General features: G+C 42.6%; 1 protein-coding gene across 2 annotated transcripts in view; it reads right to left on the reverse strand.

Annotated features, from left to right (window-relative positions):
* Window positions 1-2,595: 2,595 nt before the first annotated feature.
* Window positions 2,596-16,923, reverse strand: part of LOC135222587 (enoyl-CoA hydratase domain-containing protein 3, mitochondrial-like) — a 184,799-nt gene continuing 170,471 nt past the window's right edge. For both annotated transcript variants that reach the window (XM_064260661.1, XM_064260660.1), the window contains exon 7: window positions 2,596-2,852. In XM_064260661.1, the coding sequence (XP_064116731.1) occupies window positions 2,747-2,852 (106 nt within the window). In that variant the 3' untranslated portion in view covers window positions 2,596-2,746. The remainder of the gene's footprint in view (window positions 2,853-16,923) is intronic.

The following is a 16,923-nucleotide window of genomic DNA, read 5'->3' on the forward strand; positions in this document are numbered from 1 at the left end:
CACACACACACACACACACACAGACTTGTCTATTTTTAAACTGGCTGGTAGCGGTAATATTCACAACCTCAGCTGTGCTGTGTTCCAAAATGAGACAATCTTGTAAGTGAAGAGGTTTCTTCAGTAGCTGGTAATGATCTGTTTTAGTTCCAATTTCCATCTGATGTATCTAGTTTGGTTACCATCTAAGGCAAACAGACTCTTATATGTAGTCTATGTTATATTTATACATTTGAATAGCTTAAATAATTCTATCTGCTGACTGACCTCTTAATCAATGCTTTTCTAGATAGTTCATGGTGAGGGCATTTAGCTTCCTTTGATTTCCAAGGTGTCTGATTCATGGTGTTAATTTGCTGCAATAGCTTACATTGTTCTTTGAATGCTGCAAACTTGTCTGATTTATAATGGCAGAAGTTTCATTAAACCATTCACCTGCTATAGGAAGAAGATCTCTACATTTCATAATTTCAATCCACATGCTAACATTCATTACATAGCCTGGGTTCTTAGAGAAAAATACTGAATTCCCATGTTAAACTTCTTAAACCACTACAATTCCACTAGAGAATATTAAATTTTGTAATATAAAAGTGAAATTATTTCCAAGATTTCAGTCATGTTATTTTCAAAGAAAGCCTTTTCCCTTTGACTGAAGTGTTACTGAAAGTTTTTCTTCCTTAAACTTCTCTCCAGTGATTCTGCGTCAAGTGACAGGGTAGCAGCAATTCCTTCTCTAATCTCCTTTTAATTCATAAGCTTCATATTTCTGGAAAATGCTTTTGATTGGAAGGCTTGAGATGTAGTATTACACTTTGCTTCATTTCAGAAATAGCACTTGGTTCTATATCTTACAGGATATCTGTTCACACCTTATTTGAAGGACCTTATTTGAAGGAAGGATTTCATCAGAGACTTTTCTAGAGACCTTGTTTGTGATTATTCTTCAATCTGAGTCCTCTGATTCACATTAAAGTTGGGGGCATTACTCCAAACATGATCTGGTGAGCAGAGGTAAATGGTCACTGGATGAACCAGCATTCTTAAATTATAAAATATTTTTCTGTTTCTTTCTCAAATTTCATCTATAATGGAAACACAGCAGGTCATTAGAATGCTTAGATATTCAATCACTAAACACTTGGAGGCATTTAACATTCACAGTGCTCATATTTTCTGATTGTTGTTTGACACATAGAGAGCAATTTCACAGCAGTATTCCTTGTACTTCAGTCTTGTAATCTGCATTACACATTAAAATTTTCACAGTATAGCAGCATGTGCAAATGCAAGAGTAATATGCATGTCACATATTTTAGCAATTTGTAATCTACAAATGGATCTCTGAACTTGAAACAAATGCAACATTGCAGAAGTTGGTATTAAATGGATGAACTGGTACTATTCTCTTGGTCCTCAAAAATAAAGATGATTTTAGTGAAATTAGGAACTTTATGTATAATCCATTCAATAAAATGAGGCCAATACAAATCATCTGGAAATCTTTATAGTTATCAGTACCTTTCCATAAGTTCGATTCACTCTACGGACAATAGTATAAGAAGGAATAACACTGATGAGAAGCCTGAGTGTACATCTAGGTTGCTTGCTGGACCACAAGTACTGCTAGAATACAATCATGTCCACTTTAAATATGATAGTAAGCAAACCATAAATAATGCAAGGAGCCTGTCTTATCCACAAAATGAACCCTTATAATAGTTTCATCTGCAAAGACATCAATATGACTATGCACATTTACATTTCTAAGGTTCAACAGTTTCCAAGTGGTTGACAACTAACCCACAACTTTGTTTTAATTTGGAGTTTACCCCAGGCTAAGATATTTATTCCATTTTCTAAAAAATTAAAAATTTTCTTCAAAGTTGAAGCTTAAAAATTATCAAATTATTTTTAGAGGGCACTTGGATTTGAGGATTACAGTAAACTCCCCCACAATCGCAGACTGACAATTTGCAGACTCGCCTATTTGCTGATTTTTATGGGCTGCATCTAACCATTATTTGCGGTATTTTTCACTGACAAATATTCACAAGTTACTGTTCTCATATAATTTTTGTGACTAAATGCACATTTTGTGATAAAACTATTACAATACTTAGGTATAAGCATTTTTTTTTAACTATCAAAATAGGCAGTTCTAAATGTTTTACTGTAATTCTGGTAATTTAGGGGACCCTTCACAACAAATGTGCATCTTCCTTGGAAGGGCAGATGTATAAAACAGTGACATGTTGGGTTCTCTGAGTGAACTAAACCACTGCAATCAAGTTATATGGCTTGGCAATGCCTTAATATTCAAGACTTTATAGATAAGACATTTTCTACTTTCAGGATGTGCACTACAACATTAAATGCCAAAGATTTTTTTAAGAATGATTTCATTAACATGTCCTATAGATATTTTTGAAGTAGCAGTTGATGAGTTTCAAAGACTGATAAGAACTAATAGGAAATGGGACAGGTGACTCATTTAGTGTTCTACACTGCATTACTCTTAATTACTCATCATAAAACAAGTTTACATTGCTATATTAATTGGAAAATGAACACAATAGGCAAAACTATGACACCTATGTATATTACTTTATAATGTAAAGCATCTTTTCTTACAATAATAGTGAAAATCTGGACATTACTACATTACAGCCGACTAGGATATAGGATAGTATACTATTAAAAAAGCACACACTGGTTCTATGTAGGACTTACAAAAGAAGTACAATTAACATTTATGAGACCAATTTGGCTTTCTTTTTTCAATGAAGCTGTTTATTCCTTCTTGTCCATCATTCATGTTGATGTTGTTCACCATAACACACGATCCCTCTCTGGGAAGAAACAAAAAGGTTGGTATAATTCATCTGAAGTTGCTACAATTCTCATATATGCTTTAAATAAAAAGTTGAACCATATGATAGAGAGAATATTTAATTTAAAAGTTAAAATGCTCTAGCATTTACAAAATAATATGCAATGAATTAACTGTTTCAACATATGTTTCAGAAGTCTTTCCTGGCTGGCCCATGTATTAGTTTGTGGGAGCAGAAAAACTATAATTCATAAAAAAATTAAAACCATCCTTTCATATACATATCTATCACTTTATGTTAGCTAAAACTGTTGAAGTAGTCATTCTTCAGCCTAGTTTGCTGTAGTTGTCACCTTAATTAAATCCCAGAGAAAACCCCCTTTCATTTATCTGAATATACATTTGGATCCCTAGGCACCCCTGGTGGTGAAAAGTAGTCCTTCTCTAACTACTATTTCTCTATGTATAATTTGAACTAGCTGCAGCTTAGAGGAATTGAGAGAAGGATAAAGTACTGGGTTTGTAAGTGAAACAATTAATTTCTAAAAAAAATCATTTGCCTGCATGGCAAATGATCTTTGAACTTCTAGGGGCACTGGACCAATTAATCCTATTGGGTAATGATTAGAAGTTGCAACAAAAGCCTTGAGACTGATATGGAATCAAGACATAGTCAGGGCCTTACTCTTTTCTTTTTTCCTTTCTTTCTTTAAATCTTCAGCTAAAAATCCTTATGGATAGTCAAGAGGATTCCAAAGGGTAATCAGCCTGCAGAGAGAAACAAGTTATAGGAAAAGCGGATAAACAAATAAATAAGAGTAGATATAAAATAAAACAGATACACCTGAAATTCAGATGTCCACAGACTGCAGGAATATATTTGCTCCTTACTCAAATATTTGGATATCAGAAGATTCCACAACTGCACTATGCAAACTATTCCACATTTTAGATGTGGCCAAATAAGACTCCTGAGCAAAATTACCTAGGTCAGGTAGAGAAGAGTCCATAGGATGTTTGTTGGTTGTAGTAAGTTTTATGCAACAAACATATTGGACACACTTCAAGTCTATGCCACAAGTCAATATCAGGAGCTGGCAATACAAACTTGACTAATGACATAACTCTATCCAAGAGTCTAAGATGAGAGTCAGTACCCAAAGACCACACTGGAGAATAGTACTCCAAACAAGGAAGAAGAAAAGTTCAAACAGAAACATCAGCTTCATCATGAAACATTTGAAAACAGTCCCACACGATATGAAATTTTTATAATAAAATTAATACCAATAATACTTGCCTGTATAATTTATCTAGCCCTACAGCCCCAAAAGAGCACCAAAATTTACCACACTGGCAACCCTGTTACCTTCTACTCTGTCTGCCAGTTGGCAACAATGCTGTTTGGCAGTTACACAACCTTCATTGAAAATCAGTTGTGATAGGCAGATCGTGGGGTAGGATGGGCGGGACTAGATAAATTATACAGGTAAGTATTATTAATATTAATACTATTATTAATAAATTCCATATTAATAAACATTACCCTAATATAATTTATCTAGCCCGATTGACCATATTGAAAAGGAGGGAATCTGAATAAAATTTCCCTTTCGGGTAGAATAGGAGGAACCAATCTAATCGATTAATGGAAAAGGAAGAAAAAGAAAGATTAATAAAAGGACATACAACAACAAAGAAATATAAATCATATGCTGAGTTAATAACTCAACCTAAAGTCTAAAATACTAAGAACTCTCTAAGTCTCCTACTGTAATGCTGACAAACTGCAGTAGTAAAGGACAAGGAGTAAGTGCATAGTCAGTCCGTCTGTTACAAAAGTCAGGTGACCAACCAGGTGACAAGTCAGATGACATTGGGGATCAGGACAGAAAAGCTGCACCCCAATGACTTCATCAAGCACTAAAACTACCGGCGACACCTGCTCTCTCACAAATGTCTGGCACCGAGAGAGAGGAGTGGGTTATTGGTGACTCTTTCCCGAAGGATGAGTGCCTGGACTGTCTGGGCGATTCAAAGCTAAGGAAATATTGGGGGTGTATCAATGCAACCCAACGTTGCCAGCAGCGATATTGGCTTATGAGCAACTCCTGACTCGAGCTTTTCTGGTGACAAAAGAAAGGAGCGCGGAGCGAAAGCGACTCCGTCTCTGAGGATGAGTGCCTGACAGTCCAAACTGGTCTCATATTAAGCGATCAATGGAGGTGTAACAGCGCAACTGATTTCGGCAACAAGAAACTCAGCGCTACTAAATGTCGCCTGATCTCACGTGAGTGTCTGACTCTGAGAAAACTGGCGAGACAAAAAGTAGTTGGGGAACAAGCCGCCAGATGACAGCAGATGACCCATCGACTAATTCCCTGTCCAGACAGACAATAGGAGAAGAATGAGTCGTCAGGACAGGTGAACCAGTAGATAGTCCTAAGTCAGAATCGACTTTGGGAGAAGTGTAGTCGCCAGTGCCGACAACCCAGTGACTGGTCCAATCTCAGACTGACAATGGAAGCAGCATGAGTCGTCAAAGCGGCCAGTCCTTATGTCATCAACAACAACTATAAATACCTAACTGCCTAATTCCCATTATAACTAAACCAAAAACTGCCCACAAAAGTTATAATGCAAACAAAAAAAAAAAAAAAAAAAAAAAAAAATACAAATACAACAAAAATAAGATACGGGTAGCGACCAAACGTAAAAACAGGAAGATTACCTAATTCTCGTGTCTGATGACCTGTCCTGCCATCACCAACGGGCCCAAAGAACGAAGGTCCCCTAGAACTAGAGATACATCCCGCAATAAAAAGATGCAAAACCAGAATTAGAACGCCAAGTCGCCGCTTTAAGCACCTTGGCAACAGAGATGTTCGTCATAAAAGCTACCGATGTAGCAACTGCTCTAATACTGTGCGCTTGGTACCTGGCCTTCACTGGCAACCAAACCAAACCACCAGTTTTAACAATAAGATCTCTGAGGAAAAAGGATACACCATTCTTTCACACAGGTCTCTTGACATTTCGGGGTGAAACAAACAGATGACGGGGACGACCCTGAATGTTCTTTGTACGATGTTAATAGCATGAGAGAGCCCTAACGGGCAAAGAACTAATTCCTCATTCCAATTACCGACAAAGTCCACTAGCGACTTCAGAACAAAAGACCTGGGAATGAGATTATCAGATGATTCGGTCTTTGTGACAAATTCGGGAAGGTATGACAGAATCATGTCTTGTCCAGATCTGGCAACAAGGAAAGAGAGTGCTTGTAGTTCACCCAACCTCTTGGCTGTTGCCAGAGAGACAAGGAAAAGTGTCTTAGAAGAGAGGTCCCTAAAATTGGCTGTATTCAAAGGCTCAAATGGAGGGAACCTCAAGGTTTGAAGGACTTTTCTGGGCTCAGCTCGTGTCGGCCTATGAAAGTATCCTTAATATCATTCTTTCTAGGTAAAATTAGCCTAAAATTACCAGAGAAAAAACAAAATTAAGAAAATGTCAGTAAAACTGACTCGCTCACTCTAAAAAAGAAGTGTCGGTATGATATAGGGGCGAGTGTGGAACACTACCACGAGCCAAACACCAATTAGAACTTCCTATCAGAATCCCCCCAAGAGAGAGCTGATACCAACGGGCGATGCAGCCTCTACTACTACTACTAGAGGACGCCACGGACAGCAGCGCCCCTAGCGGACATCCTTAATTTTTAGCGCTAGCGACAAGTCGCCATTTTCTTGTGCTCGTGCTTTATTGGATTTTATCCGTACTATCTACGATGGAACGCTCTGCAATTGCCACGGCTAAGTTAAGTAACTCATAAGTAATATTTTACCACAGTTTTATCTTCCGGGTACCAGTATTTTCCTCTTAATAGGTCATATACGTTCCCCGGTTGTCTCGTGGCGGCCATGCCGCCTCGTAAGAATTCCCGGTCCTCCATACTGGGACTTCTTATACTTATGGGCTTACTTTATCACATTCATTGTTTTACATCGAGTTTTAGCTAGTTCAGCCCTCCTACCATTCTCTTAGCTTGGTATTTAGGGCTATTATTATTTTTCCGGCCCAGCATCCCGGCTCTTGCTCTACATATCGGCTATCGCTGCTCCGAGTAGGCTTCTGTTTCTTGGAACAGTCTGCCTCCTCCTGGGCTTCTTTCTCTTTTACTAAAAGTGTCTCTTCCACCTTTCGATGTATATTTATTTATTTATTTAGGGTGTTAGGCTAGCCTAGGTGCTTGTTCCATGTATTGGTACAGCTTGGTTCACGTGGCCCTACCACGGTTGTGTTGCTCGCGGCCTAGGCCACTTGGCGGTCACGTGTTCCATAGCACCTTACCCTGCCCCTTCCCTCCCTTTCTGATATAGGGAGGAGCTGGGGGACCCCTTGGTTGTTATGACAACCTCATCGCCTTCTCTCACCCTTTCGGAGGTGACCAGGGGTTCCTCCCAGCGGGGGGGTATAGGGCGACCACTATGAGGTACCGGGTCTCCATGCGGGTAGTTGGTGAGGCGGGGAGGAGTAGGCCATCCCTCCCCCCCCTTTTCTCGCTCCCGCCGTGTTTCGCCGAGACCTTCCTCCCCCCCTCCCCAGTTGCTCAGCCACCTCCCTTACGATACGAAAGGAGCCTTCCGTCGCAGCCGGGGCACCTTTGGTTATAGGTTACTGGCTCCGCTAGCGGGCAGGGTGGGTACTACGAGTGGTCGGTTGCTTGCCTACTATATCCTTATATATCTCTCCCCCGCTACCGGAAGGGAGCTTACCCCTTACCTACGCACTCTTCTAGTAGACGGGCGGAGAGAAGTTGTTTTATTATTGTTATTTTAAGGATATACCCTAATTATACAGTATTTTACAATGAATTGTGTGTTATTATTATTATTTTATCAACCATCCCCGCCATTTTCCGTCGTGGTTTCCATTACCACCACTCCTAGTTGGTTGCTTTTTGTGCTTCCGCCATCGGCGGAGCCATAGCCTATATACCAACCTGGTTACCACACGTATTTTGGCGGGGCTCTGGTTTTATCTAACTTTATCGCTCCGGCACCAGCGGAGCATATGTTAGGCTGTAAGTGTTTACTTGGTACTCATGTACTTTTTCACTTACAGGCTACCAACTGCCAGGTCCCAGCCTGTAACGCGACGCTGTACGACCCCTGTGGACATGATGAATGCAGGTCTCACGCCCCTTGTGCCACGTCGTTCAACGAGACGATTGTCTGGCACCCTGAAGCCTGCGCCATCTGCTACGACCTAGTCGGTCAGCTGGGAGATGGGGTAAGTCCATTATAGGCTTACTTATGATTTTACTAACAACTTCTAGTCGTAAGTTTGTTAACCCCATTCCACAATTGGCAGCTAATCTCACCTTTCTTTCAGGCTAGCGGTGTGAGGGAAGTCGCCCTCGCCACCCTGAAAGCGTGGGTGGGCGGCTTCGGGAAGAACGCCGCCAAGGGCCAGCCCTACATTTTGGACAGGAAGCTGGCCGTCCAGATCTTCCCCGCGGGCAAGTCGACGGGTTACGTCGACCCCTTGTCCGCTGCCCCGCTGATAGCCTCCATCCAGCAAGACCTCCAGCAATCATTTGGGGTCGTAGCCTCCCAGGAGTCGGTCCCGGACGTCGCTGCCCTGGACCTTAACCTTGAGCCCATGGCGGTAGGTGGGGAGGATTTGTTGGTTGAGGTAGGTATGTCGGGCGCCCAAGGTCTTTCCTTGGGCGCTCCTGGTTCTTCTCCTGTCCCCTCTTCTTCCGCTTCATTCCAAGGCTTTGCGGGATCTGAGATCCCTATTCGCTCTCCCGCTCTCTCTGTACCTCCTAAGGAGAAGGGAAAGAGAGAACCGAAGACTTTATCTAAGTCGACTTCTAGGAAGTCGTCTTCGTCTTCTTCGGCTAGGAAGTCGTCGACTTCCTATGCCGATGCGGTGAAGGCAAAGCCGAGCTCTTCTCAATCAAAAAGCTCCAGAAGCAAGGCTTCGAAGGAGAAGGCTCGCGCTCCCACCGAGTCACTGCCTTCTCCCGCCTCCACTGCTTCCGCTCCGGCTATGCCGGTAGGGGTAGCAAGCACCAGCACCTTCGATCCCTCTACTTTCTCAGCAGGGGTGATGGAACAGGTGGGCGTGCTAGTAGGCTCCCAAATCTCCGCACTGGGAACGCGGTTCGAGCAGATGTTTGCGCAATTATCAAACAGTCTGTCTCAATCTGGACAGTCAATCCAGGATCTCTCTAATAGAATGAGAGAGAATGAGGACCGAGTAGCTGGGCTAGCTCAGGCTCCTCCCCCAGTCTCCCCAGCATCTAGCACGGGGATTCTTCAACTCCCGCCTTATGACTCCTTGCCAGCTTTCTCTATGGAGAACCCATGGAGAGTAGCTGCCTACGCTCCATTCAAGGACGGAATGATTTCTATCTCGGAGTGTGGAACTCGAAGGATTGAGGACTTCGAGTTCTACCCTCCGGGTCTGACGCAGCCTTTCATCGGGTATGCTAGGCTGACGCCAACGGCTCTGACGAGAGAAGACAAAATCTCTAAGGAGTCAGTTCTTTACAGTAGAGATCACGCCCAGCGGGAATGGGTTCACTGCCTTGAGGACTGGGAGTGTACTAACACTAAACTCCAGGCCTACAAGAGTCCCTTCACTATTTTCGCGACGGAAGAGGAGGTTTCTCTTCCGTTCGCCACGAAATTAGTGGAGAAGTCCCTTCAGGCAGTCCTCAAGGATGAGCCCATTCCACAGTTGAGGGAGGCGGAGTCTACTTCTCCGCTCTTCCCGGCCTTCGGAGAATTGTGGGAAAACTTGCCAGCTACGTTCACGCTGGGTAAACTCAAGCCGGACTGCGCCATGGACCAGTTCGGTGAGAAACTTCCTAGGCTGCCGGATTCCCTAATCCAGGCAGAGTTCGATGCGCGAACTAGGTTTGGCAGGTCCCTCAATTCCCTCATCATCACAGAAATGGCTGCCCTTTCTTACGCTACGGAACCGCTGTTCAAGATTCTGGCGAAATCTCAGTTTCAGACGGTTCTAACGGACGCTTTTGACTTCTTCCAGGCTAGGAGGAACTGCCGGAAGCATGTCTTACAAGAGTGCACCATCAGGCATGAGCCTAATAGACTCTTGGCTGCAAGCATGTGGGGAGCGGATCTCTTCCCAGAGTCCGCGGTGAACGAGGTACACCACGAAGCTGCTAGACTCAACCAGAGCCTTAGAGCTAGGTGGGGTATTTCCTCAAAGAGGAAACAGGAATCCGTTCCCACTGCTGGCAAGAAACCAAAGAAGGCTGGTAAGAGTTCCAGCCATATAAAAAAACTCCAGCAACAGCAGCAATTTGTGCAGGCAGTCCCAGTTACCCAACAGGGACAACCTTCCACCTCTAAGCAAAACCAACCTTTCCTCCTGGTGCCCCAGCAATCTCAACCATCCACTTCCTACGCTATCTCGCCGGCCTTCAACCCTGCTTATGAGGCTCAAGGCTACTCTCAACCGAGAGGTAGGGCGAGAGGTTACTTTCGTCAGCGTGGCGCAGGAAGGGGCACGAGGAGTAGACAGTTCAGAGGAGGGCGTGGTGGCCAACCCGCCCATCAGCAATGAGGCTCCCCAGGTAGGAGGGAGGCTGTTCCTCTTCCGCCACAGGTGGGGGTTCAGCAATTGGGCACAGAGCATAGTGTCCAAAGGATTAGGCTGGAGTTGGATCAAAGATCCTCCTCCAATCAAATCATTTCATCAGATACCGTCAAAGGAATTGATAGATTACGCGGAAGAACTCCTTCAGAAAGGAGCTATTGCGAGAGTCAAACATCTAAAATTTCAAGGTCGCTTATTCAGCGTGCCAAAGAAAGGCTCAACAAAAAGAAGGGTAATCTTAGACTTGTCAAAGCTAAACTCTTTCATTCGCTGCGACAAGTTCAAGATGCTTACCCTCTCGCAAGTAAGGACCTTACTTCCGCGTGGAGCCGTCACATGCTCCATCGATCTTACAGACGCATACTATCATATCCCTATAGCCAGGCACTTCCGCCCATTCCTAGGATTCAGGCTAGGAAATCAGACATTCTCATTCAAAGTGATGCCCTTCGGTCTGAATGTAGCCCCAGGGTATTCACAAAGATAGCAGAAGTGGTTGTACAACAATTGAGAGCTCAGGGAATCATGGTAGCGGCATACCTCGACGATTGGTTGATCTGGGCACCAACAGTCGAGGAATGTCTCAAAGCTACCAAAAAGGTAGTTCACTTTCTGGAACACTGGGGTGGGGTTCCAGATAAACAAAACGAAATCCAGACTTACTCCGGAATCTCGTTTTCAGTGGCTAGGAATCCAATGAGATTTGTCTTCCCACAATCTATCAATTCCAGTGGTCAAACGGAAGGAAATAGCAAAATCTGTCAGGCAATTCCTCAAATGCAAACAAACATCAAGAAGAAACCAGGAGAGAATCCTAGGGTCTCTTCAGTTTGCTTCGGTAACAGATATCCTTCTGAAAGCAAGGCTGAAAGATATAAATCGAATTTGGCGGTCAAAAGCAAACTCCAAATATCGAGACAAGTTGTCAGTAATTCCACAGATCCTCCGCAACCAACTACGGCCTTGGTCAAAAGTAAAGAACTTAGCCAAGAAAGTACCCCTTCAATATCCCCTCCCAGTGCTAACCATTCACACGGATGCATCCCTGTCCGGGTGGGGGGGATACTCTCAGTTCAAACAGGTTCAGGGGACTTGGTCAGTTCAATTTCGCCAGCTCCACATAAACGTGTTGGAAGCAATGGCAGTATTTCTTACTCTGAAGAGACTGCTTCCCCCGAAGAAGTCTCATCTAAGGCTAGTTTTGGACAGTGCAGTGGTAGTTCATTGCATCAACAGAGGAGGGTCCAAATCCAAACATGTGAACCATGTCATGATAGCCATCTTTGCATTAGCAAACAAACACAAATGGCATCTGTCTGCCACTCACCTGGCAGGAGTAAGAAATGTGATAGCAGACGCCCTGTCCCGGTCAGTTCCTCTGGAATCAGAGTGGTCTCTGGACGTCGGGTCATTCCAGTGGGTAAGCCGGAGAGTCCCAGGTCTCCAAGTGGATCTCTTCGCCTCACAAGCGAACCACAAGCTCCCTTGCTATGTGGCCCCCAACCTGGACCCTCTGGCTTATGCCACGGACGCCCTGTCGTTGGAATGGAATCAGTGGAGGAGAATTTATGTTTTTCCTCCAGTGAATCTTCTCTTGAAAGTCCTAGACAAACTAAGGTCTTTCAAAGGGATAGTAGCTCTGATTGCACCGGACTGGCCCAAGAGCAACTGGTATCCTCTTCTTTGGAATTGGGTCTCCGACCTCAACGGATCCCCAATCCCAAACTATCACAATCAGTACAAATGAGGACTGTGTTCGCTTCCTCAGGAACTCTCCAGACCCTAACTTTATGGACTTCATGAAGTTTGCGGCTAATAAAGATGCTGACATTGATCCACAGAATATTCTCTTCCTAGAATCAGATAAGAGAGAGTCAACCATTAGACAATATGACTCAGCTGTTAAAAAATTAGCATCTTTCTTGAGAGAATCGAACACTACAACCATGACAGTTAATTTGGCTATATCCTTTTTCAGATCCTTATTTGAAAAAGGTTTAGCAGCTAGCACGATTACCACTCATAAATCGGCTTTGAAGAAAATCTTTCAAGTAGGTTTTCAGATAGATTTGACTGAATCTTATTTCACATCTATCCCTAAAGCCTGTGCTAGACTTAGACCTTCCCAGAGGCCTACTACAGTTTCATGGTTCTTAAATGATGTCCTCAAACTAGCTTCAGATACTGACAACTCATCTTGTACATTCATAATGCTCCTGAGGAAGACATTATTCTTATTAAGCCTAGCCTCAGGAGCTAGAATTTCAGAACTGTCGGCTCTATCCAGAGATGCGGGTCATGTGGAATTCCTCCCATCAGGAGAAGTTCTACTTGCTCCGGATCGTAGCTTTTTAGCCAAAAATGAAGATCCTCTTGCAAGGTGGGCTCCTTGGAAGGTTATCCCACTTCCACAGGATCCTTCTCTCTGCCCAGTATCAACTCTTAGAGCCTTTCTATCTCGTACTTCTTCTAGATCCTCAGGTGCTCTCTTCATGAGAGAAAAAGGTGGTACTTTATCAGTTAAAGGCATTAGACAGCAAATCCTTTACTTCATTAAACAAGCCAACCCTGAGTCATTCCCAAAAGCACATGATATCAGGGGAGTAGCCACCTCAATTAATTATTTCCAACATATGAACTTTGAGGATCTTAGAAAGTATACTGGATGGAAATCCCCGACAGTCTTTAAACGGCATTATTTAAAGTCCTTGGAATCTTTAAAGTTTTCAGCAGTAGCAGCGGGAAACATAGTTTCCCCTGATACTGTTTAGTAGTTGTAGTATAGATCCAGGTCTCCTTTCTACCTACATCAGCCAACATGCCTCACCCTATCGTCAGGCTACTCAAACATCATAGCCTTAGCCGTTGTATCATATAGTGGATTGTCCCTTATTTTTTTGCTAGGGACATCCACATTTGTACTGATAATGTACTTCAGTGTACCTACCCTTATTTTTATGCTAGGGTAGGACACAATATGTTTGTATATATTCACCATTTTGTATTTATGATGAACTTCAGTCACAATGTGTTTGTATATATTTTGGAATATTTGTATTGATGATGGATTTCAGTGTACCTACCCTTATTTTTATGCTAGGGTAGGACACATGAGTGTATATATTTTGTAATTTTGTTAAGTAAATCCCAATTTTTTCCTTATTTTACATGCATCTCTGTAATTTACTGTAATTACCATTTAAGTACTTTAAGATTACTAACATTTTATTATTTTCTGTTTATAATAAGTTAGTTTAAGTGCTTAATTTGTATGCTGTAATTGATTTACTTATATTATATCCATCATTTTAAACTCTTTTTCATTGTTCCCTTCCCTTTTTTTTTTTTTTTCCCATCTTGTCTGTTTCTCTGGTACTCTTTCATAGGCCGACACGAGCTGAGCCCAGAAAAGGGATTTTGACGAAGGAAAAATCTATTTCTGGGTGATTGGCTCGTGTCGCCCTATGAAACCCCCCTTTTTCCCCCCCTTTTTTGGTTTGTTTTCCCCCCCTTGCAGGACAAGATGTATTTACCTGTTTTAATTAAGGATGTCCGCTAGGGGCGCTGCTGTCCGTGGCGTCCTCTAGTAGTAGTAGTAGAGGCTGCATCGCCCGTTGGTATCAGCTCTCTCTTGGGGGGATTCTGATAGGAAGTTCTAATTGGTGTTTGGCTCGTGGTAGTGTTCCACACTCGCCCCTATATCATACCGACACTTCTTTTTAAGAGTGAGCGAGTCAGTTTTACTGACATTTTCTTAATTTTGTTTTTCTCTGGTAATTTTAGGCTAATTTTACCTAGAAAGAATGATATTAAGGATACTTTCATAGGGCGACACGAGCCAATCACCCAGAAAAAGATTTTTCCTTCGTCAAAATCCCTTTATTAATGTCCCGTGTCGGAGGAGACAACCGCGGACTGGGTCAAGATAGGGAAATAGATTGAATTAAATCTATAATGACATAAAAAGACATTTCAGGGTGCCTCGCCTTAAAAACATATGAGAGCATCGACCTGTAACCCTTAATGCACAAAGATGACAGGCCCATCATGTAAATGAACTAAAAAACTTCGGTAAGGAAGGTCTGGAAATAGAATGCCCCTGAGACCTACACCAACGTCTGAAAACCGACCATTTTGCTTGATACATTACTCTAGTTGATTGCTGTCTGGCAAGAGCCAACTGTCAAGCCACTCTGAAGGAAAACCCTTCCTGCTTGGAGAATCTCCTGACAGTCTCCAGGCATGAAGATGAAGCATGTGGAACCTCTGATGGAACCGATGAAAATGAGGTTGTTTGAGAAGATCTGGTCTCTCTGGCAGATGAAAGGGAGGCTCCACTAGTGCTTCCAATAGGTCGGGAAACCACTCCTTCTGCAGCCAGAAGGGGGCAATCAGGGTGAGATCCAGACACTTGGTCGGTCTCACTTTGTTGAAGACTGCCCTCACCAGAGTGAACGGAGGAAAATAATATGCTTGAAAGCCCTCCCAGTACTGCAATAGAGCGTCGGTCACAGAATATCTGGCGCCGAAAATTTAATGGAGTGGCAAAACGTTGTGAAGACCCAGGATAAAGTGAAGGACCAATGTAATCCTCCTGTCTTCTGTCCAACACAGGATTAATCGGGCTTCTTGAGTGAGAAGGGCCGACTGCGTACCTCTCTGATTTCTTAGATACAAGACTGCTGTGGTGTTGTCGACGAAGAACGCTGCCCGGACCAGATCCCCCCCCTAGGCCTTTGCCACGACGGGGTTCACAAGCCAGGGTATCTGTTGCACCGTTACCCAGGGTGCCATCAGCAAGTACCTGATGAGGAGTTGAAAATGAATCTAAAAGATTGTTAGACATCCTAGTAAAAGCTACCTCAAAATCTTCTGACATCTTGTTAAACTTGGCTGAAATGTCTCTATCTAAACTAAGCTGTAATGTATAAAATTTCTTTTTTAACTACTTTCCATTGTCAAAACATCAATTATAATTTGGAATCGGAATCACATGATACCAAAACCGAAGAACTACAAGCATGAGCACACAAGTAAAGAAAATCATTAGATAGAAGTTTAACTAATAATTTCTTTTTCTCCTTAGACAATATTTTATGCTGCAAGATTCTTTGATGCTTAACATATGCCGTCATTTCTACGCCAGACCAAGACTTACATACATTGCAACGAGAAGTTAAGTCACAAACCTGTCCACAACAAGTTACAAATGTCATGGGGTTCATACTCCATGCTAATCATCCTTGTCCCACAAACCGGGCAATTCCGGATGTTGTTAGCAAAAGGAAGAGCCGAACCATCTTGGCTAGCCATTGAACAGGTCACAGAGTAAATTCCGGGTCGCGCAAAAGTACGTCAAAATAAAATTTAATCCACAATGAAGAAATAAAAGTCAATTCACTAATTTCGTGGATTTCGTAACTGGTAAATAACATAAAGCCACATTAACAAATAATGAGAGCTTTAACGACAGAAAAGGTTTCAGAAATTTATGACGAGCGGCCTTGATGTAAACAACATGGGCGCTCGTTAACAACTGATTTTCAAGGGAAGGTTTTGTAACTGTTAAATGGCATTGTTGCCAACTGGCAGACAGAATAGGAGGTAACGGTTGCCAATGTGGTAAATTTTGGTGTGGTTTTGGGGATTTAGGACTAGATAGAATATATTAAGGTAATGTTTATTAATACCAACTTTTTGAGAAACAGAGGATGCAATATTACACATATACTTCTCAAAGTTCAATTTCTTATCAATAAGAATGAAGAGGATGATGAATCTTGATAACCCCTGGTCTTCCCGGTCAAGGCAAGACTTGACCTGCTACTACCACAGGTCCAACAGAATACAGATTTATACATTTATGAGTTACATCTTTCAAGTAAAAGTAAACATATATTGAAGAGAACTTTCACTTAGTTATATTCAAATTAGCATTCACATCAGTGGTAACTTCAATTGCATCAGAAGTTATAGCCTTAACCTGATGACCACTGACCTTCAGCCTGGATTCTTGGAACTCAAGAGGAGGCAGACAATTAGGAACTCTCTTCAGCTAAACATAGATGGTGTTTCTGGAAAGTTTTAAATTTATAAATATACCTAATGATAAAAATACTTGTGAACCCCTTTTCTAAAAAGGCGCCGTGAGTGCACCTCATGCAGTGCAATGTAGGCATTACAGGGGGTCCTCGAGTTACGACGTTGATCCGTTCTTAAGATGCGTCGTAACACGATTTTCAGCGTAAGTCGGAACATTGAAAAATACCACATGATTTAATGTAAATACCTATCAATAACAACGAGAGAACAATTCCTTACCTTTATTAATTTGATTGGCTTGCACACTGGAGAGGAAGCTGCGGTGCTGGAGAGACTGGGGGAGGTTAGTGAAGAGAAAAAGAACCTCCAGAAGATGCTGAGGCAGGTGATTCTTGAGGTGAGGCAGAACATAC

The sequence above is a fragment of the Macrobrachium nipponense genome, chromosome 8 (assembly GCF_015104395.2).
Source record: "Macrobrachium nipponense isolate FS-2020 chromosome 8, ASM1510439v2, whole genome shotgun sequence".
In the NCBI taxonomy this organism is placed as follows: Eukaryota; Metazoa; Arthropoda; class Malacostraca; order Decapoda; family Palaemonidae; genus Macrobrachium; species Macrobrachium nipponense.